Source organism: Heptranchias perlo, chromosome 17 (assembly GCF_035084215.1).
Source record: "Heptranchias perlo isolate sHepPer1 chromosome 17, sHepPer1.hap1, whole genome shotgun sequence".
NCBI classification, from domain to species: Eukaryota; Metazoa; Chordata; class Chondrichthyes; order Hexanchiformes; family Hexanchidae; genus Heptranchias; species Heptranchias perlo.
Genome location: NC_090341.1, coordinates 38,525,847 through 38,547,409, shown reverse-complemented (window position 1 = coordinate 38,547,409; position 21,563 = coordinate 38,525,847). Strand labels below are relative to the sequence as shown.

Genomic DNA, 21,563 nt, shown 5'->3' with positions numbered 1-21,563 from the left:
TAACTTGATAGATAAATTTCCATTGCCTATATTCTTGCGCAGGATAACAATGGAGTCCAGAAACTATATTTCAGATTTTGTTGCTGCTAATCATGACTTTGGAGACCACTGTGTTCCTATTTCCTTATTTTTTCCTTTTTAAGTTCTGAAGTAAAATAAACTGACACTCCAAAAACTAATGTTTATAAAGTTATGAACATATTATGTTTGGTAACAAAGTTGCATGGCTCCATTTATTCTTGAAGTGGAACCCTGCTGATCTAGTAATTCGCAGCAAATTGAAAATGTGCACCTATATGTATTATGAATGTATTTATTTTTTGAATGCAAGTGATCAATATTTTCATGACCAATTTTTCTTTCCACTGCTCAAGTGGCCATTTTTCATGTGCAAGTCCAGATGGTCAATATAAATGTGCTATTTAAGCACTGAGTTGAGTCTGAAGCTGTTCCCAATTAAAACATTTTAGTCTGAATAACATCAGGAATAGCATCTCCGACTTATATTTTTCCGTTCCTCAGCATAAAGATGCTGAATACTGCGCTGTGTGCTGATTTGATTTCAGCTAACGCAGCACAGAACTGGCATCGAACCTAGCACCTTCCTGATCTTTATAGGTCAGTAGCATGCTAGCCAGTCTTATCAGCTTCCGGTGCCCTCCATGATGTCGGGGGGTGACTGATCATTCCAACTTGTTTATTGTAGCAGTTTCAAGCTGCGATATTCTGAATTTCTGAATCATTAACCCGAAACTTTCAAGCCAGTTAGCGAATGGTTTTTCCTTGATGGTATTCAAATGATTAAATGGTGCAGTCCTCATGGTGGATACAGCCTTTACTGTTGCTATTCATCGATGACTGATATTGCAGCACCACTCCTCGAAGTGGTTGTGTAATAATGCTCTAGGTTCTCAGTTCTGTGGAAGTTGTCCCTTGACAGTGGAAGGCAAATTGCACACCGGTGGAGAAATATTAAAAAAACAAATTTGTCGATGCAAGCTTTTAGGTCCCAATTTGGACTTGGCTATAGTTCATCTTGCGGCAGTGAGTGGCTGAGATGTACAGATTAAGTAGGTCTTGGATTTGGTCCCCAATCTGTCGTGAGTTAGCTGATCTCAGTTGGGATATGGAGCTACAATTGATCTCCTTGCTGTTGAGAAAAATTGAGGTTTACATGAAATCTGAGAAACCTTGGACTTCATATCTCAATATGCAATAAAACATTTGCAAGTTAATATTCTGAACTACAGTCTCTTGAAATAATTCCACAGACTTGAAGCAGCTGCTGAAGTTTTGATGCTGCTTGAGGTGAAACACATTACTAAGAGTAAATTGTTTATACTTCCATATAAACATAGAGCCCTTTTCTGTCAGCATAGGCATTCTTCACAGTTGGTGCACACTGGTGGTGAATCTTAACTAATTTGTTCCGAAGGACTGGTTCTGTTAGAAGTCTTAGGAGAAAAGTATAAGATCAGACAAGCCTGAGATTGATGTGTTTTCTTCTGCTGAACAGATCTAATTGTAGATGATACAGGAGGGGATCAATTGTGTTGTTTATGTATTTATTATACTTTGTGCATTTTTGCAGTTGTAACTGTCTGAATGGATTCCTTTTTCAGTGTGGAATGCTAAATTTTGAAGTACAGTTGCTTTTGTGCATAAAATTGTATGGGGGTCTCTGGTTTTACAATTCAAATCCCAGGTTAGCTAATGTAGAACATGGGCCTGCTCATAAATGAAGATCTTGCATGTCCACAGTACATTTTACTTCTACATCCCAAATCTCTACACAAGCAGTGGTTTACTTTATGAAATGTAGTGACTTTTTTAGGCAAACGCGGCAATTAATTTGTGTGCAGCAAGGTCCCACAAATAGCAATGAGATGAATAACCAGCTAATTTGGTGGATGTTGGTTGACTGATGAATGTTGACCAGTACACCAGGAAGGTTCACTTCTAATAGTGCCATGGGATCTTTAATATCCACCAAAACTGGCCGACAAGACCTCATTTTAACATCTCCTCTGAAAGACAGCAGCTCTGACAATGCAGATGTCCCTCAGTGCTGTTACGAATGTTTTATTTAAATTTGACTGCCCTTGATTGAAACCTCAGCAGAAGTATGAAAAACTGGCATAGTGGAGCAGGCTGCAACAGCTCAGGAGTCTGATGGAAGAAAAAAGTAGGGTGACACCAAGGGTGCAGACCATCTCCATCATATTAGTGTTCCGACCAGGGGAGGAGTTCTCCCTCTCCAGCCCCTGTGGCACCAACCCACTCGCTTCCCCCATGCCCGACATGGCTCCCATTTTTTTTCTCCAGCAGTAGGTTCTGGCAATGGGTGGGTGTGCTGGCGTTTCCAGGAACACCAATCCATTCACAACTTGCAGTTGAGAACCAATTCTGGTTCCAAGGAAGCATAGGTCTGCTTATGGAAACTGCCTGTGCTGCATCCATACCTGAAGAATGTTGGAAAGAGCCTGAGTTCTGACAGCCATACATTGGTTTGTTTCAGTAGTCTCTGGACAAGTTTGATTCACAGTTGATTGTGATGTCATTTGATGAAGAGGAGACGTTTCCAACTAAGGCTTGATATGTGAGAGGAATTCTTGCTATTGCTTGTGCAATGAGACTTGCAATTTTCTGCTGTTTCTTCAATATGCATTTATATTGGTGAGAGTTCTTTCCCTCATTCCCCGCACCCCCCCAAAAAAAAACTAGTTCCAGTTGACATTCTTCAGGTCAACCAGCAAAGATTGTGCCTGGAAGTCTGGAATGGTAATTGCACCACGGCTGTGGATAATTAGCACCACCGTATTAAACATGCCTTAATGGGGGAGTAGGACTTGAAGTTAATAGAATTTTATGTGATTTAGACACATCCTCCTATTGACATAAATTATTGTATGCTTAACCCCTTCAATAATAACACTATGACTGAGTGGCTGAGCTATGTGCAAATGACTTTAAACTGGAGAGACTTGCACCAGAATAACCACTGCATGATTTATGGTGCCAGTAATAACCGGGCTGGTCAGAGGCATCAAGTTCTGATGAAAAATGTCTGTCATCATTAAAATAAAGAAATTTTCAGCACAAAATGATGATAATCCCTTGCATTGCAAGAGAATAAAGTTTGCTAAGTTTAGATTAAACTATGAAGCTCCAGTGCATTTTTGTCTGTTCAATTCAAATTGCAAGGATAATGAAAATTTGCCGCTCCTGCACTGTTACCTCAAGTCGCACAAGGATCTGTCCTTGGGCGCCGTCCCCCGCCCCCATTTCTCATCTGCATGGTGCCCCATGGCAACATCATTCGAAAACACGTCAGGTTTCACATGTACTCTAACAACACCCAGCTCTACCTCGCCACCACCTCTCCCAACCCATCCACTGTCTGATTTCTCACAATGCTTGTCCGGTTACTGGATCAGCAAAAATTTCGTCCAACTAAATATTGGGAAAACCAAAGCCATTCTCTTGGGTCCCTGCTGCAAACTCCGTTCTCTAGCCACTGACACCATCCCTCTCCCTGGCCACCGTCTGAGGCTGAACCAGACTGTTTGCAATTATGGCGTCCTATTTGATTCTGAGATGAGCTTCAGACCACATGTCTGCTCCATCACCAAGGCTGCCAGCTGCCAACTTCCAACTCCGTAACATCGCCCATCTCTGCCCCTGCCTCAGCTCATGTGCTGCTGAAACCCTCATCCATGCCTTTGTTACCTCGAGTTTTTTTTTCTTTCTTCGTTCATGGGATGTGGGCGTCGCTGGCGAGGCCGGCATATATTGCCCATCCCTAATTGCCCTTGAGAAGGTGGTGGTGAGCCGCCGCCTTGAACCGCTGCAGTCCGTGTGGTGAAGGTTCTCCCACAGTGCTGTTAGGAAGGAATTTCCAGGATTTTGACCCAGCCACGATGAAGGAACGGTGATATATTTCCAAGTCGGGATGGTGTGTGACTTGGAGGCGAACGTGCAGGTGGTGTTGTTCCCATGTGCCTGCTGCTCTTGTCCTTCTAGGTGGTAGAGGTCGCGGGTTTGGGAGGTGCTGTCGAAGAAGCCTTGGCGAGTTGCTGCAGTGCATCCTGTGGATGGTACACACTGCAGCCACAGTGCGCCGCTGGTAAAGGGGGTGAATGTTTAGGGTGGTGGATGGGGTGCCAATCAAGCGGGCTGCTTTATTTTGGATGGTGTCGAGCTTCTTGAGTGTTGTTGGAGCTGCACTCATCCAAGCAAGTGGAGAGTATTCCATCACACTCCTGACTTGTGCCTTGTAGATGGTGGAAAGGCTTTGGGGAGTCAGGAGGCGAGTCACTCACCGCAGGTGACCCAGCCTCTGACCTGCTCTCGTAGCCACAGTATTTATATGGCTGGTCCAGTTAAGTTTCTGGTCAATGGTGACCCCCAGGATGTTGATGGTGGGGGATTTGGCGATGGTAATGGCGTTGAATGTCGTGGGGAGGTGGTTAGACTCTCTCTTGTTGGAGATGGTCATTGCCTGGCACTTAAGTGGCAAGTAACTTTCGCGCCAGATATCAGCCCAAGCCGTCTTGCTGCATGCGGGCTCGGACTGCTTCATTATTTGAGGGGTTGCGAATGGAACTGAACACTGTGCAATCATCAGCGAACATCTCCATTTCTGACCTTATGATGGAGGGAAGGTCATTGATGAAGCAGCTGAAGATGGTTGGGCTGAGGACACTGCCCTGAGGAACTCCTGAAGCAATGTCCTGGGGCTGAGACGATTGGCCTTCAACAACCGCTACCATCTTCCTTTGTGCTAGGTATGACTCCAGCCACTGGAGAGTTTTCCCCCCTTATTCCCATTGACTTCAATTTTACTGGGGCTCCTTGGTGCCACACTCTGTCAAATGCTGCCTTGATGTCAAGGGCAGTCACTCTGACCTCACCTCTGGAATTCAGCTCTTTTGTCCATGTTTGGACCAAGGCTGTAATGAGGTCTGGAGCCGAGTGGTCCTGGCGGAACCCAAACTGAGCATCGGTGAGCAGGTTATTGGTGAGTAAGTGCCGCTTGATAGCGCTGTCGACGACACCTTCCATCACTTTGCTGATGATTGAGAGTAGACTGATGGGGCGGTAATTGGCTGGATTGGATTTGTCCTGCTTTTTGTGGACAGGACATACCTGGGCAATTTTCCACATTGTCGGGTCGATGCCAGTGTTGTAGCTGTACTGGAACAGCTTGGCTCGAGGCGCAGCTAGTTCTGGAGCACAAGTCTTCAGCACTGCAGCTGGGATGTTGTCGGGGCCCATAGCCTTTGCTGTGTTCAGTGCACTCAGCCGTTTCTTGATAGCACGTGGAGTGAATCGAATTGGCTGAAGACTGGCTGCTGTGATGGTGGGGATATCGGGAGGAAGCCGAGATGGATCATCCACTCGGCACTTCTGGCTCAAGATGGTTGCAAATGCTTCAGCCTTGTCTTTTGCATTCATGTGCTGGACTCCACCATCATTGAGGATGGGGATGTTTGCAGAGCCTCCTCCTCCCATTAGTTGTTTAATTGTCCACCACCATTGATGACTGGATGTGGCAGGACTGCAGAGCTTTGTTCTGATGCGTTGGTTGTGGAATCGCTTAGCTCTGTCTATAGCATGTTGCTTCCGCTGTTTAGCATGCATGTAGTCCTGAGTTGTAGCTTCACCAGGTTGGCACCTCATTTTTTTGGTATGCCTGGTGCTGCTCCTGGCATGCTCTTCTACACTCCTCATTGAACCAGGGTTGATCCCCTGGCTTGTTGATAATGGTAGAGTGAGGAATATGCCGTTCTATGAGGTTAGATTGTGCTAGAATACAATTCTGCTGCTGCTGATGGCCCACAGCGCTTCATGGATGCCCAGTTTTGAGCTGCTTGATCTGTTCTGAATCTATCCCATTTAGCACGGTGATAGTGCCACACAACAAGTTGGATGGTGTCCTCAGTGCAAAGACGTGACTTTGTCTCCACGAGGTCTGTGCGGTGGTCACTCCTACCAATACTGTCATGGACAGATGCATTTGCGACAGGTGGATTGGTGAGGACGAGGTCAAGTAAGTTTTTCCCTCGTGTTGGTTCGCTCACCACCTGCCGCAGGCCCAGTCTGGCAGCTATGCCCTTCAGGACTCGGCCAGCTCGGTCAGTCGTGGTGCCACCGAGCCACTCTTGGTGATGGACACTGAAGTCCCCCATCCAGAGTACATTTTGTGCCTTTGATACCCTTAGTGCTTCCTCCAAGTGGTCCTCATCATGGAGGAGGACTGATTCATCAGCTGAGGGAGGGCGGTAGGTGGTAATCAGCAGGAGGTTTCCTTGCCCATGTTTGACCTGATGCCATGAGATTTCATGGGGTCCAGAGTCAATGTTGAGGACTCCCAGGGCCACTCCCTCCTGTATATCACTGTACCGCCACCTCTGGTGGGTCTGTCCTGCTGGTGGGACAGGACATACCCAGGGATGGTGATGGAAGAATCTGGGACGTTGGCTGAAAGGTATGATTCTGTGAGTATGGCTATGTCAGGCTGTTGCTTGACTAGTCTGTGGGACAGCTCTCCCAATTTTGGCACAAGTCCCCAGATGTTCGTGAGGAGGACTTTGCAGGGTCGACTCGGCTTGGTTTGCCGTTGTCGTGTCCGGTGCCGGGTGGTCCGTCTGGTTATGACTTTTCGTAGCGAGATTTTACAATTGAGTGGCTTGCTAGGCCATTTCAGAGGGCAATTAAGAATCAACCACATTGCTGTGGGTCTGGAGTCACATATAGGCCAGACCGGGTAAGGACGGCAGGTTTCCTTCCCTAAAGGACATTAGTGAACCAGATGGCTTTTCACGACAATCCGGTAGTTTCATGGCTACCATTGCTGATACTAGTATTTTAATTCCAGATTTTTATTTAATTAATTGAATTTAAATTCACCAGCTGCCGTGGCGGTATTTGAACTCATAACTCCGGATTACTAGTCCAGTAACATAACCACTATGCTACCGTACCCCATAGTCTCAGCTCTTCCAATGCTCTTCTGGATGGCCTCCCATCTGCCACCCTCCATAAGCTTGAGCTTATCCAAAACTCTACTGCCCATATCCTGTCCCGTTCACCCATCACCCCTGTGCTCGCTGACCTACGTTAGCTCCTGGTCTGGCAACGCTTCGCTTTTTAAAATTCTCATCCTTGTTTTTCTACAACTCTCCGAGATCTCTGCGCTCCTCCAATTCTTGCCTCTTGCGCACCCAGGAATGTAATCGCTCCACCATTGGTGGCCGTGCCTTCAGCTGCCCAGGTCCTAAGTTCTGGAATTCCCTCCCTAAACCTTTCCGCTTCTCTACCCCTCTCTCCTCCTTTCAGACACTCCTTAAAACCTACCTCTTTTACCAACGTTTTGGTCACCTGTTCTAATATCTTCTTGTGTAGCTCAGTGTCAAATTTTGTTTGATCGCTCCTGTGAAGCGCCTTGGGACATTTTATTATGTTAAAGGCGCTATATAAATGCAAGTTGTTGATGTTGACAACATCATACAAGCACGCAGGATGTGTGGAACTGCAGGGAGCCTGAGCCCCTGGAACAATTTTGCATTGGAAATCAATAATCAAAGTGACAACATCCCTGTGAGCTTGCTTACAACACCCAAAGACGGTCATCCGTACAGCCCATTGTTCGCTGGTGAGGGGCGCCTCAACAAAAGGACATCCACAACCAACTGGTCATGCCAATAGGCTCAAGGAACTTGTAGCTCATTCATTTCATTAAAATGGTAATTCAGCATATTACTTCAAATTAAATTCTGAGAGTAGGACAGTACAAACGCGTAAAGGGCAAATTTAGGATTGATATCAGGAAATTCCTCTTCACACAAAGTGGTCAACGCATGGAACAGACTCCCAAAGAGAGTAATGGAGATGCAAACTCTGGAATGTTTTGAGAAACAATTGGATGCTGCATTGATGGGAACTGTAAACTGCATCTGATTGGATGAATTAAAATGGGCCGAATGGCCTTCCTCATCTGTAATTCTCTTGTGTGTATTAGCAATTGCATTATAATCGTAGGGCATTTTAATTATCCTAAAATAGACTGAGACAAGGGTAATGTTAGTGGTGAGAAAGAGGAGTTTTTTTAACATTTAGCCAGGATTGCCTTCTCCGCCAATAATAGGTACTCTAACATGCAAGGAAGCACTGCTTGACCTGCTTCTTAGTAATGAAGTGGAATAAGAAAGAAGCCTGAAAACTTTTGTGATCACTGTTTTTCCAATAAAATGAGATTAACTGTAAGATAAGAGAAAAGTTGAGAACAAGGGTACTTGACTTTTTTTTAAAAAATCATAGCAAGATAAAAAGGGGCCTTGCTCCAAATGGAAGGAAAAATTGCCAAATCGAGGCATTGATAAGTAATATTTAACCAGGTGGTAGAAATGGTTCAAATAAACTAGTTTTGTTGGCTAGAACTGGATACAGTATTGAAGGTGTGCTCCAATCAGAGCAAATAAAATACATTCTAATAAAGAAAAAAAGGGAGTGCTTCAGGGACAAAATGAAATTGGAGATTAAATCAAATCTGACTTTTTTTTTAAAAAAAGCATTGTGCTTATAGGGTTGGGACTGAGATGAGGAAATGTTTCTTCATTCAGCAGGTTGTGAATCTTTGGAATTCTCTACCCCAGAGGGCTGTGGATGCTCAGTTGTTGAGTATATGCAAGACTGAGATCGCTAGATTTTTGGACACTAAGGGAATCAAGGGATATGGGGATAAGGTGTGAAAGTGGAGTTGAGGTAAAAGATGAGCCCTGATCTTATTGAATGGCGTAGCAGGCTCAAGGGGCCATTTGGCCTACTTCTGCTCCTATTTCTTATGTTTATTATGTGACATAGATAATAAAAGCCAGAACAAATAAAGAATATAGAAAACAACAAAGAGGGGAGATTAAAAAGGCAAGGGTATGCGAGAAACTGAGGGAAAAAACATCCAGGACAATAAAAAGGTTTTCTGTAGTAGTGATGACTGAGTCTCCCGTCCAATTGACTTATGAGTTGTGACAACTGAGAAACCTGCACATCGAGTGGATTATAGTGAGAGAGAGTCTTTGCGTTAGCCTCTCTTCCCCGCTCCCTCTCATCCGTACAGTCCATTGTTCGCTGGTGAGGAGCGCCTCAACAAAAGGACTAGTAGGTATGTCTGCAGCAAGTTGTGAGGAGCCAGGATAAAAGTTCATTGACTGCACCCATTTATAGCCAAAGTGACCAAAGCCTCGTACCAGGGCTACACGACAGATGTCAGGTGATAGTCCTGATACTTGGTCCAGTTATTGTCTGGAACCCTCCTTGATTGTCAACACTGGTTCATGAGGTCAATCTCCCCAGGCCAAGTTTTACTCCCAGACCAGAAGTGGCAGCAGGATCCAGTTACCCTGCATGTGATGGGGGCAGAGACTTCCCTGCCCCTGAGTTGCAGGTTCAATAAAGCCAATATTGTATTAAACTGTATAGCCAAAACAGCAGAATACAAGTCAGAAGGAGTCATGATTAAACTGTACAGTGCTCTGATTGGAGCACACCTTGAATACTGTATCCAGCTCTGGCCAATAAAACTAATGGAGACATTCAAACATTAGATGCCATCCAGAGAAGAGCCATGAAGCTGATCCCAGTCCTGGAGGTTTCCATTATGAGTAAAGACTGGAGAAACTTGAGCCTTGAAAGGAGATGACAGAGAGGCAAATTTAAGAATGATGTCTGGAAGTTCTTAACACAGAGTGATCAATACACAGAATAGACTCCCAGATAGAAGAGTGGAAGCAAAAATGATACCCATGTTTAAGAACCAATTAGATTATGCAATAAGGAACTTGAGGGTCATTCTGTACAAATAAACTGATATATGCAGAGTGGCCGCCTTCTCCGTAATTACTTTGTGATCTTGTGAATCAGTTACTTGAGGAAATATGATCTGTGAAGGAATTGGAACCGAGCAAGAAAGTGGGATTGGAATTAGTGGCTTGTCTGGAGAAGGACACCAGTGCAGGCTTAATGGCTTTTGCCTATGCTTTAACATTCTGATTCCATGATTGGCTCCAGATATTAGACTGGACTGGACACACTGCTATTGCACTGGCAAATCTCCAGCTTAGGTATGCACCTGTGGACTTGACCCAATTGGAACCACTTTTGATTTAACAATTCTGTTCTGGAATTTGATTCCCCATTTATGTTACTTTGAGTATAAATCATGATACAATGATGGCAGCATTAATGAAATAGTGAGACTTGATCTGGTATGAGGTTAGAGCGATACCTTGGCTTTTAAAAAGATTATGTATAAGATAATCTCTAAATTCTACCTGGTTCAAGATTGTGATGCCACTGCACATTGGGGCATTAACACAGTGCCAGAAGGAGGAGTTTGCAACAATAGTAGAGGATTGTTAATGAGTTCTGTTACGGTATTTGGCTGCTGAGTAGGCATTGATCCCTGGCAAAATCCCATGTTCTAAGAGCACAGTAATTGACTTCAAAAGTAGTGAACACCCTGATTATTATAGGCCTCATGCATTGCCAAGAATTGTAAGAATAAATCAGAAAATATATTATCATATCTAGCTGTTGCACCTTGCTGGGTAACAGATGTATGAAATTGCAAGCACAGAGCCATTTTGCTGGCCTTTACAGGAAGATTTAGCTACTCAGCCAGCCAGCAATTAAAAAGACATGGTTGCCTCTGCCTCCAGCGTCAGGTACGACGAAGGTCTTGACCCCATTCTTGAGCTACAACGCCACCTGAGTTATACTAGCTGCTTCTATAGTAACAGTTGTTTAGTTCACATTCTGGCAATCTGGTGCCCATGAGCCAGCTCTCTGCTCACTAAACCTGGCTCTTATCCCAGGAGCAGAATTGTAAAGCTGGCTCCTGGATATCATTCTCTTAGAATTTGAACGAAATGAGTGTCAGTCTAAAAGCTACTTTTGGTTTGCAACTGACTGGCAGTGTATATTCAGCAATTTGAATGGTAACATACTCGAACCATTTCACACCCAACCTTGATGTTGATGACATTGTCACAAATCCCTGAAATGAATAAGGTTAACCCTCGGGCCATGACCTTTTGAGTTAATTCTTTAATCCACTCCTCATTGCTATGCATCAGAAACTTTTCCTCATAATTCAGATTCATCTTCCTGTTAATCTTATTTTTGTTGATTTTTGCATTTCAGTAATACTTACATTTTTGAACATTTGTAATCTTGTTTGTGTATATGATCCTGTTCAATACTATAAATCTGGCTGGGAAAATTGCTTTGATACAGATCCACTCCTTTGTACTCCAATAGTGTTTTGTGCAATAATTCTAAATTACATAAGTGAAACAAAACTAATTTAACATTTCTCCTCGCTGTTTCGAACACCAACTTTATCTGTTCTCACTTGCAACATTTCTGCAAATATTTTTCAGTTTGTTAACTTGATTTTTTTACACTTTAATTATATTTTACATTTTTATCAAGTTCTTTTCTGAATTCTAGTACCATTGCTTTTTGTCAGTTTTAACTTCAATTTTTATTAGCTTGCTTCATGTCATGAATGTTTTAATAAGATGGCTTTCGTATTTTGAGCAGGCAAATAGTTCAGCTGTAAAACCACTTCATTCTTCTTTCTGGATTTACATTTTCCACATATGGTTTTTATATCTTTAATGCAGCATTGCACAACCACAATGTATTTGCACAATTCAAGGTTGGATGGGCTAAGATCTATTTATCTTTGTCTTGCAAATCAATAATCTTACGGGAAGATGTGCTTTTTGGTGTATTAGCTGGTGGTTATTTTTGTGATAAATTAGTTTTACTTTGGTCAGTGTGTGTTTTATTCTCTTTTTATATTTAAATATCTTAGAAGAAAAATATGTTTCTATTTTTTATGTGGATTTTGAAAGTGCTTTATTTCTCTTGAGCTTATAATGAAGTAAAATTCTCCCAGCTTCTTTCTAATATCTAACATTTGTCGATAATAAAATAAAACAATTCAGTTAACTGAGCTTGGTATTACTGAACATAAATTTGTTATAAAATTTACTTACAATAAATGCCATCTAAAACTTTGTCTTTTAAAAGTTTTCAGAAGTGTTATTTTTAAAAAAAACTAACTCTTGCCTTCAGTCATATTTTCTGAAGATGAAAAGGAACAGCTGCGAAAATTCACCAACAAGAATTACCTGTTGGATAAAAGGTCTTGCCAGAATGTTTACTTCAGCCTGGTTGACATAATTCTTGCATATGTTTATGAAGTCCGCAGTACTGAAGGGGAAACCAATGTAAGTCTACCTGTTAATTCATACAGTTGACTTTTCAAAAAAAACATGTTTGTGCTCATTACAGTGAGGAATCTCAGTGCTGGAACAAAATGTTTTTTCCAACCTTTGGTATCTACAACTAACATCGAGCACCGCGAGGTCAAATTCAACATCATTGTTTTTCATCTTATCACCGACCTCCTAATCAAATTCTTTGTAGAATTCTAGTGCCCTTAATTTTTATCAGTTTTAACTTTTATTTTTATTAACTTGCTTCATGTCATGAATGTTTTAATAAGAGCACTTCAGTATATTATACAGTCAGATAGTTGCAGGCTAGAGCAATATCTTTTAACCCCAAACTCTGAAAAACATGCTTAATTACATTGATGTCAATTGTACTATTTCCCAGCTTAAGCCACCTTTATGTGCTGTATGGCTGAGACAGTGCTGAGCTACAAACATTTCTGTGCTACACAAACACACACACGCTGCTTATACATATTGTATATTGGCCCAGAGAGAGAGAGAGATTTTATAATCTGAGCTGGATTTCATTCAGATTCCAGAAGGGGAAGGGACAGTGTTGTCGTCCACTGCATCACTCCATTTCCCCCCATGTGATGCTGTATTTCTTTTCCACCTACAGCTTTTCTCTCCCCCTCCCACCCTCATAAACAAAGTCTCAACATTCTATGTTAGTTACTTTCCAATCAGTGCAATCAGATTACTGGTATATGAGCAAAATCAATCATAACTTGTTAATAGTTTGAAGTTAACAATCTTGTTTTGTCATCATTGTTGTGTTTTTCAGACCGAATCCTCATGGAACATGTGGAAACTGAGTGGGACACTTTGTTGGCTTGAAGTAAGAGGGATCCCTCTTTCTGCCATTTGTGTTGGTTTATACATAGACTTGGGTAAAACAGCCAATCCAATAGCTCTCGGCAGTACCCATCAACCAAATAAATATTTAGTCATCAAAGCTTATCCCTCTAGAACATTAACTCTCCCATCGTGGGTAGAAGAACTTAAATGAGTACCAAGCTGCTACGAGTCATTGATCGACTGGAGTGACAGATGGCAAATGCCTCTTTAGCAGTTGGATAAGAGCCAAAAGAGATTCATTGAAGATTCATAATGCTTCAATTATCTACTGAACAATGCAGTATTGGGAGCATTTCTTCGAGCAGTAAGAGACAATAGCCACTGTTTTATTGTCTTGTTTGCTTAGGTTTTGAGTTAAGTGAGCTGTGCTCCCTACATGCATATTGAGCTGCAAATGTCGAGGTGTATTCATTGGCCCTTGAATTGCCAGTAAATTTGTTTTTCCAGTGTTTTACCCTTTCTCTCCTAAAATAAGTGATACTACTGGGGTACATTTCCAAGGCTGCCAGCCCTTTTATCTCACTCATGTGATCATTCTTTATGTGTGAGCATAGTTGGTGATTGTTGGCAGACTATTGGACTGTGGCAGACCCACTTGTGTTCTCTCCTATTGTCCACACGTTCTGTTACACTTCTACATTTTACCAGATGCTTCACTCATGCTTCGTATCACAAACTACTCCTGCAAGCACTCCCTTGTCCCCTATGACCAGAGTATAAGTTTATGCGTATAATATCTCTAATGTATCATCACCCAAGAGATGAACAGAAACCCTTGTTGCAATAGTTCCCTAAATTGATGTAAGCCGTCAAGTGTTCCCTTAGTCTTGATGTGGAGATGCCGGTGATGGACTGGGGTTGACAATTGTAAACAATTTTACAACACCAAGTTATAGTCCAGCAATTTTATTTTAAATTCACAAGCTTTCGGAGATTTTCTCCTTCCTCAGGCAAATGTTTCAAGTAGAAACATTTGCCTTAGTCTTGAAGTAGCAGAAGAATAAACTGTCAGACTGTGGTTTAGACTGTAGAAGTACAAATCTAAGTTGTTCAAAATAAAAAGTAGACAGTAGTAGAAAATCACAACAGCAGACTTAGTTGATTACTGAACCTTTTAAATTGCACCTCTGAGCTGTTAAGAGTGTGGAACATGCTGACTGGCATATACCTCTTGTTCCTTTTGAATTTCAAAAACTGGGATACTAGAAGTCAAACTGTCTTCTACAGTTGAACAAAGCTTCACAAATTCAAGCGATGGCTTTCCTGAACTCCAGCCTTATGCTAGACCCAAACTCATTTGCGTGTGTGATCAAGACGTATTTGCTTACAAATAATGTTTTGCTTCCTGAGTGAATAAGAAAGGCCATGGCTATTGTCTGATGTCAACTGCAGTTCAACTGCCTGATGAAATAACCAAACCAGCCACTTCTCTTGGCTAGATAACAAAAGTGTGTTAACTTTCTTGTGATTGAAATGTGACGGGTCTCCCTGACCATCACTGTTCACGTATATTCACACTTTTCAGCCAAGAGTCAGCAGGTAGTGAACAAGAAACCTGACTGACCCTTCATTTCTCCGTTCTTAGCATAGGAAGATATGCTAATTGGTGTGCCCACACTACTGCTCCAAGTAAAATCACCTAACTACCCACAGACCCGGGATTGAACAGGAAACCTTTTGTATTTGCATGACACAGAAGCACACAGGTCATGCCTTTACCCAAAAAGCAATCGGAAGAGTTCGCCTGTGAAATTTCTGTTCAGACTGTCCGCTCTTTTCTACCATTAGAAACTTTAGCGCTATACGGGAGGCTGTCTGAATTTTTTTTCAATTCAAAAGGTTGTGGAGAATTAACTCAGTACTCTCCTCATGGAAGCACGATTGATATTGGAAGCTTGAAATGTTGGGAGCAATTAATGCAAACCCATAACAAACCGCAGTGTAATTTGGCCGTAAGCCACTCAGAAGGATATAAGCTCCTATTTGTTTTTAAAAAACACACTTTTTTTTCCCCCCTCTCTTCAGTTTTGTCTTGGCAGTGACATTACAAGTAGCTGCTAGACAGTGCAAGTAAGTGCCCTGGGGAGGAGGGGGGAGGAATTCCCTTTTCATTCCTTTGTCAGAAAGTGCATGGTCTGCTTAGCATCTCCCCATGACAACTTGACTAAATTCAGAAATTCCATGTAAACCCAGGATCCTGCTGCCCAGGTGAGACCTCCTCCTCAATATGTATAAAACTAAAGATGAATAATTGCTGAGGTGGGTACAAATGAAACCAGATCTCGGTGGACACAACTGCGGTTTAACCCACGGTTCTTGTTTTTGAATCCACGTGTGAAAGCCAAGTGAGAGCTTCTGGTGGATTCGGATGGGCCATCACGTTCACAGATTTGTACTTCAGTAGCGAGTAATCTCATTGTTTTCATTTCTTTTTCACTGTCATTACAAATGTGAGTTTTCACTTCAGTCAACTTAAATAAAAATTAAATTGTTGGCAGTTTATAGTAAGTGAAAATTATTATTAATATCCACAAATGAAGCAGTCTTAAAAATGAATTTGGTATGGCGGTCATGATACAAATGAATATCATTTGACTTTATTTGTTTAACAATACAGACTTACCATTCTCTTCAAGAAGTTCTTGTATCCTTCAGCAGAAGAGTTTTGTGTTATCCATTGTACAGACATTTCTACTTGGCTCTGAAAGCTTTTGAGGATGCGGTCTTAATACTTCAGTTGGGTAAGAACCATTTGTAAAACTGAACCGAAACTAATCAGAATTTATCTTTATATCTTGATCACCAGAGACACTATTCATTGAGTCTGTTGTACCAATCCTGCAGTGAGGCAAATTAGACTGTATACTAAAGAACTGCTGGTGCCCGTGGAACCCGATCAGCATTAGTCATAGTCTTCAGGAGAAGAAGTGGGGGAAGTATCAGGACCGGGAGCTGAAGCTTATTAATGAGGACATCAAATTGGGAATGTTTTCTTATAACGAGCAATTAGAGCAGGTTAACTCAACCCTTTGAAAATCCCAATTGAAGAGATTATTTGAATTGATGTATTATGCACACGTAGCTGATGCAGGCTTGAATTACTATACCGTCCAAGTATATAACAGTGCTGTATTTTGCATTCTGAAGAATTAATCTTCTTCAACGGTTGAATGTTTACACTTGTTTCCTCCTCCCCGCCCCCCCCCCTGCCGCCGCCATCCCCCACAATTTCCTCTTGAAGATGCGCACTTATTGCTGGGATCTGGCTCTGCTTTCTATCCATTAATTTCAGTAGATTTACTATCGAGGTACATTTGTATGGCTCAATGCAGAACCTTTTCAAGGCTGGGTTCACGAACTAACGCAGAATAATAGGCTCAGAAAGCACAGTTCATACCTTTCTCTCATTCAGTTAGAAACCTTGTTAAATGTTTAAATGAAGATGTTCCTGATCAAAAAACACATTTTAATCACAAAATTTATAATTATCTTAATATGTTTGACAAAACCACTGAGAGTTTTGCTTCAGAATGGAATTTTGTTGGTGTTGCTGATTGATGTCTATTCCCCTGTGCGACTTTATCTGAAGACACGCTGATGATACCCAGCTTTACCTCTCCACCACCTGTCTTGACCCCTCCACTGCCTCTATGCTGTCAGACTCCTTGTCTAATACCCAGTCTTGGATAAGCTGCATTTTCTTCCAGTTAAATATTGGGAAGACAGAAGCCATCGTCTTTGGCCTGGACCACTAACTGCATCCCCTTGCAACCAATTCCATCCCCCTCTTCAGCCACTCACAGGTGGAATGTGACTCTTGGCAGCCTTGGCGCCCTATTTGACCCCGTATTGAGCTTCCAACCCATATCCTCTCCATCACAAATACCACCCTTTTTCCACCTCAGTAATATCGCCCATCTCCACCCCTACCTGAGCTCTCCTGCTCCTGAAACCGTTATTCATGCCTTTGCCACCTCCAGTCTCAATTATTCCAATGCTCTCCTTGTCGACCTTCAGGCTTCCCATCATCTACCCTCTGTAAACTTCAATTTATCCAAAACTCTGCTCCCTGTATCCCATCCCACGCCAAGACCTGCTCACCCATCATCCCACATTGGCTCCCTAAAGCGTCAAATTTTAAATTCTCATCGTTATGTTTAAATCCCTTCATGGCCTCGACCTTCCCTATCTCTGTAATCTCCACCTGCCCGACAACTCCCCCAGAACTCTGCGTTCCTCCAACTCGATCCTTTTGTGCATCGCCCCCTCCTTTCACCCCACCATCGGCAGCCATGTTTTCAGCCGCCTCAGCGCCATGCTGTGAAATTTCCTGGCTGAACTTCTTGACCTCTCCACCTCCCTCGCCTCATTAAATCCCTCCTTAACACACACCCATTTAATCAAGCTTTTGGTCATCCGCCTAAAATCTCACTTTGGCTTGGCGTCCATTTCCTTTCTGATTAGGCCTCTGCAAAGGTCCTTGGGATGTTTTTCTATGTTCAAGATGGGTATTGGTGGCAATTGTTTTGTAACCTGCTGGTTTGTGAAACCAATTTATCGTGATAAGTGAGGCAACTTTATGAACCATTTGATAAATAGATGTTGGATGGAAATACAGAGTTGGACAAATGTCTATTAATTTTCCATACTGGATGAGGTATGTAGAGACTGATGCATACTATTGAGTTTGGAGTTCTGGTAGTTTAACTGGGATTTTAATAAAGTTGAGTAAATTAACTTAGTTCAATTTTTTTTTAAGAAATTTTAAAATTGTGAAGAACCACATGAGATGCAAAGACCCTGAATTAGCTGAATGCTGACTCATGTATGACAAGACATTCACTTAATTGTTACAGAAGCCAAGGTTTATTCTATAAACTTAAACTGTATCATCTTGGACTCTGTTAATGATGCAACAAGAGGTCCACAATATTTAGTTTTAAAGCACAAAATATTCTGTGTTGCTTGTGGTTTTAATGCAACTACAAATGATACATTTTTGTTTATTGTGTACTCCTTGTACTTATAAATATTCTGTCAGGAAATTATGTGGTAAAAATCATGTTTATATGCTAAACTCTTTGTATTAGTGTTTTTAGATGCAATTGTTTTTAGAGCACACACCACCTATAAATATATTACAACAGTCGTTCGGCCACATAATTTCAGCTACATTTTGAAAGATGGGATCTTTGTCAATTAAGAAAACATTTTGTTAATGTATTTGCCCTTGTGATTAAACTCTATGAAAGTGCAGACTATGAGCATATAGCCATAATTCATTTGATGTTCCTCCAAGAATTTAGTGGTGTCCCAGGTCAATTCACTGTATCATGTTAATCAACTGAATAACTCGTTCAAATCCCTTCAAGACTGCAAAGCTATGCATTTACGCTGTAGAATAATTGTTGCAATGTGAGTCAATGGCATATTGATTATGCATATTTTACTTTGCTATTTAGTATCGTTGCCATAATGTTAAAGGTATATCTTGATGTTCCATCTCTTGCAAAATTCTATTTTGGGCTATATGCTAAATATTATTGTGAATATTGGATTTCACAGTTGTATATTTTACGTTTGAAAGCCATGTATTTATTCACTAACCTCTGAATCAAACATTTTGTTGGGTATAATGTAGGTGATGTGCAGGATCTATGTTTCCGAATAATGTACTTATAATTTACAATAGCTGCAGCAGTTCCATTTCCCCTACCAGTTGTCTTCACCGCTTCTCTGATTCCATGCCAATTACCATTGAATTACAAGTAGATCGATGCTCTAAACTGGCCCCACTCGGCACTGCATTAAAACTGCACCAACTCCTTTTTGGTGTACGATGTTTGGTATATCGAGGGCAATTAGGGATGGGCAATAAATGCTGGCCTCGCCAGCAACGCCCACATCCCGTGAACGAATATAAAAAAATAGAAGTAATCTGCAGAATTGTATACATGGGCTAATCTCAAAAGCAGGCAAGGAAGGAAAAACATTACTGCCCTGGTGATTCTGCCCTCCCATTGCCCCCCACTTCTTTGCAGTGTTTCCTTTTTCCCTTCCATTTTAACCACTTTGGATCTAGCTGTACTAAAACATAACAAGCAATACAGTACATTGAACTACAGCAAGAACAGAGAAGAAATGACAGCACGTACAATCTTTTTTGTGAGGGTGATCGATCCCTTTATTTGCTCCATGCCTATGGTGAGACGGCAAGGTCAACTTCTTCACCTCAGCCAATACCAACTGCCAGGAAATGCGCAAGAGAAACCTGGAAATCAGAGGCTTGAATTTTCCATCCCCACAGCAGTGAAATTGAGATTATCAGTTCAGTGGTATTGAGGAGGAAACTGGTATCTCAATGTTAATAAGCTGCTAAAGAAAGAACTTGCATTGATATAAAGCCCTTTTATGTCCTCAGGACATCCCACAGTGCTTCACAGCCAATGACGTGTAATCACTGTTGGAATGTGGACAACAATTTTTAATGGTAAATTTTGAATTATCCAATTTGAATTAAGTAATGTAAATAGCACACCAAAGTAGGAATTAGGTACTGAAAAAAAATTAAATCATTAGATAATTTAAATGAAGTGACTTTGAACTGCGAGACTCCAGACCTCTTAATTTTTTGTTCATTTTGGAATCAGGATACAAGTGTGACATTTTCCTTTGGCAGGACTTGAGCACAAGTCTAACCTAACATGAAGTGTTGAAGGGGTTCTCCTTCATGTGTACATGCTAGTTGGATTCTACAGCCAGAAGTAAGTTGACTGTTTTCGGCTTTCTCTACTTTGCAGTGCCAGTTTGACAGCAAGAAACTAGTTTGATTTATATTGTTGATTGGAGAAATTCTGTTTTTCTGATTCACTTTGTTATTGGAGGAGCTTAGAGAGTTATGCATAACATGAAAAAAAAATAGCAATATAGTATTGGTTCTGATTATAGCTAGGGGAAAGGAAACTCATCGAATAAACTAAATAACAGCCTATCATTGTTTTAGGGCTATATGTTTAAACTTGGCAACATTTAATATTAACATTCGTATTTAGTTCTCAAACCGTGTAATTGAAGCCATGTAGTTAGGGACCAGTTTCAGCAACAGCAAAAAACTGTGGGTCCAGTTTCAGCAACAGCAAAAAACTGTGGGTGAGTCCTGCAGCTAATGGTAAACAGCAATGAGAGACTAAAGCAAGAGAGGCAAGTGATCCATTGAAGGAATCAGAGTAAACAGTAGCAGGTTCATATTTAGATGGATAAAATAATGCCCCCCACTCCCTTGTAAACAGGACAAATTACTTAAAAATCAAAGTCATTGTTGTGCTGACAGAAGCCATAGAGTGAAATATTACACAGGATCATTCTGTTGTTGCATGGTTGACCAGAACTGTACTGCAGTTTGATCTGACTCTTGCATTGTACAGCCTCTGTGTAATCTCAGGAGATTATTCAGTTTTACTGGCTACATATCCTAGCACTTTATTAGCTTTCTATTTGAATTGCCTCACCCCATAGTCTAGACTATAGATTTTCAAACTTGGGTCTGTGAGGGGATCCCAAGCAGCCAGTGAGGTCATCAGATTTCTGTCTGTGAGCCAGTCTCTGAAGAATTCAGTGATTTATATTTTTTCCGTGTTTGTTGAGTACTACCACATAATTTCTGTATCCAGTAAAAAGCACTTTCTGCAAATGTTAGCACTGTTTTCCTTTTCAGTAGCTGACACTGTCTTTTTAGAAGTTGCTCACAGAGAGTGCCCAGAGTTGTTGTTAATTTCATGGGGTCTCCAGGAGTGTGTCAGCATTTCCAATGTGACCCCCCACCCCACGCAGAAAACTTTGCAAATCACTGGTCTAATAGTGCACCATTACTCTTGGTCCTTTTCCTTAGTCAACTTGTACCAATACTGTTCCATTTGTTTTTGTATTTTTATCACACATCATTATTAGCAATAACCAGTTGAATTAATTTTAGCCTTCTGGGATGTTTGACTGATGTTGAAAGAATATGAACCTATGGGACTCAGAAGCTTGTTGTATGAGATCATTTTAAACACTTATTAGCAAGAAATCTAGTGAAAATTAAGCTTAAAGTAAGTGGTGCAGCTCACTGCACCCTTTTACAGTGTGCCCCAAATGTGTTTCATCTTCATTTCAGTTACATAGAATGTATAGCAAAAAAACAAGCCATTCCGCCCAACAGGTCCATGCTGGTGTTAATGCTTCACATAAGCCTCCTCCCACTGTTCTTAATCTAATCCTATCAACATATCCTTCTATTCCTTTTTCCCTTATGTTTATCTAGCTTCCCCTTAAATGCATCGATGCTAGTCATCTCAACAATTCATTGTGGTAGCAAATTCCACTCCCTGGGTAAAGAACGTTTCTCCTGAATTCCCT

At 41.5% G+C, this 21,563-nt stretch overlaps 1 protein-coding gene across 2 annotated transcripts in view; it reads left to right on the top strand.

Annotated features, from left to right (window-relative positions):
• The window catches only part of shq1 (SHQ1, H/ACA ribonucleoprotein assembly factor), a 130,121-nt gene that overhangs the window by 56,171 nt on the left and 52,387 nt on the right, over positions 1-21,563 (top strand). The window contains exons 8-10 of one of the 2 annotated variants that reach the window (XM_067998906.1): positions 12,145-12,299; positions 13,093-13,146; positions 15,784-15,907. The exons of the other annotated variant lie outside the window; for it this stretch is intronic. Of the exons in view, the coding sequence (XP_067855007.1) occupies positions 12,145-12,299; positions 13,093-13,146; positions 15,784-15,907 (333 nt within the window). The remainder of the gene's footprint in view (positions 1-12,144; positions 12,300-13,092; positions 13,147-15,783; positions 15,908-21,563) is intronic. 2 annotated transcript variants of the gene reach the window in all.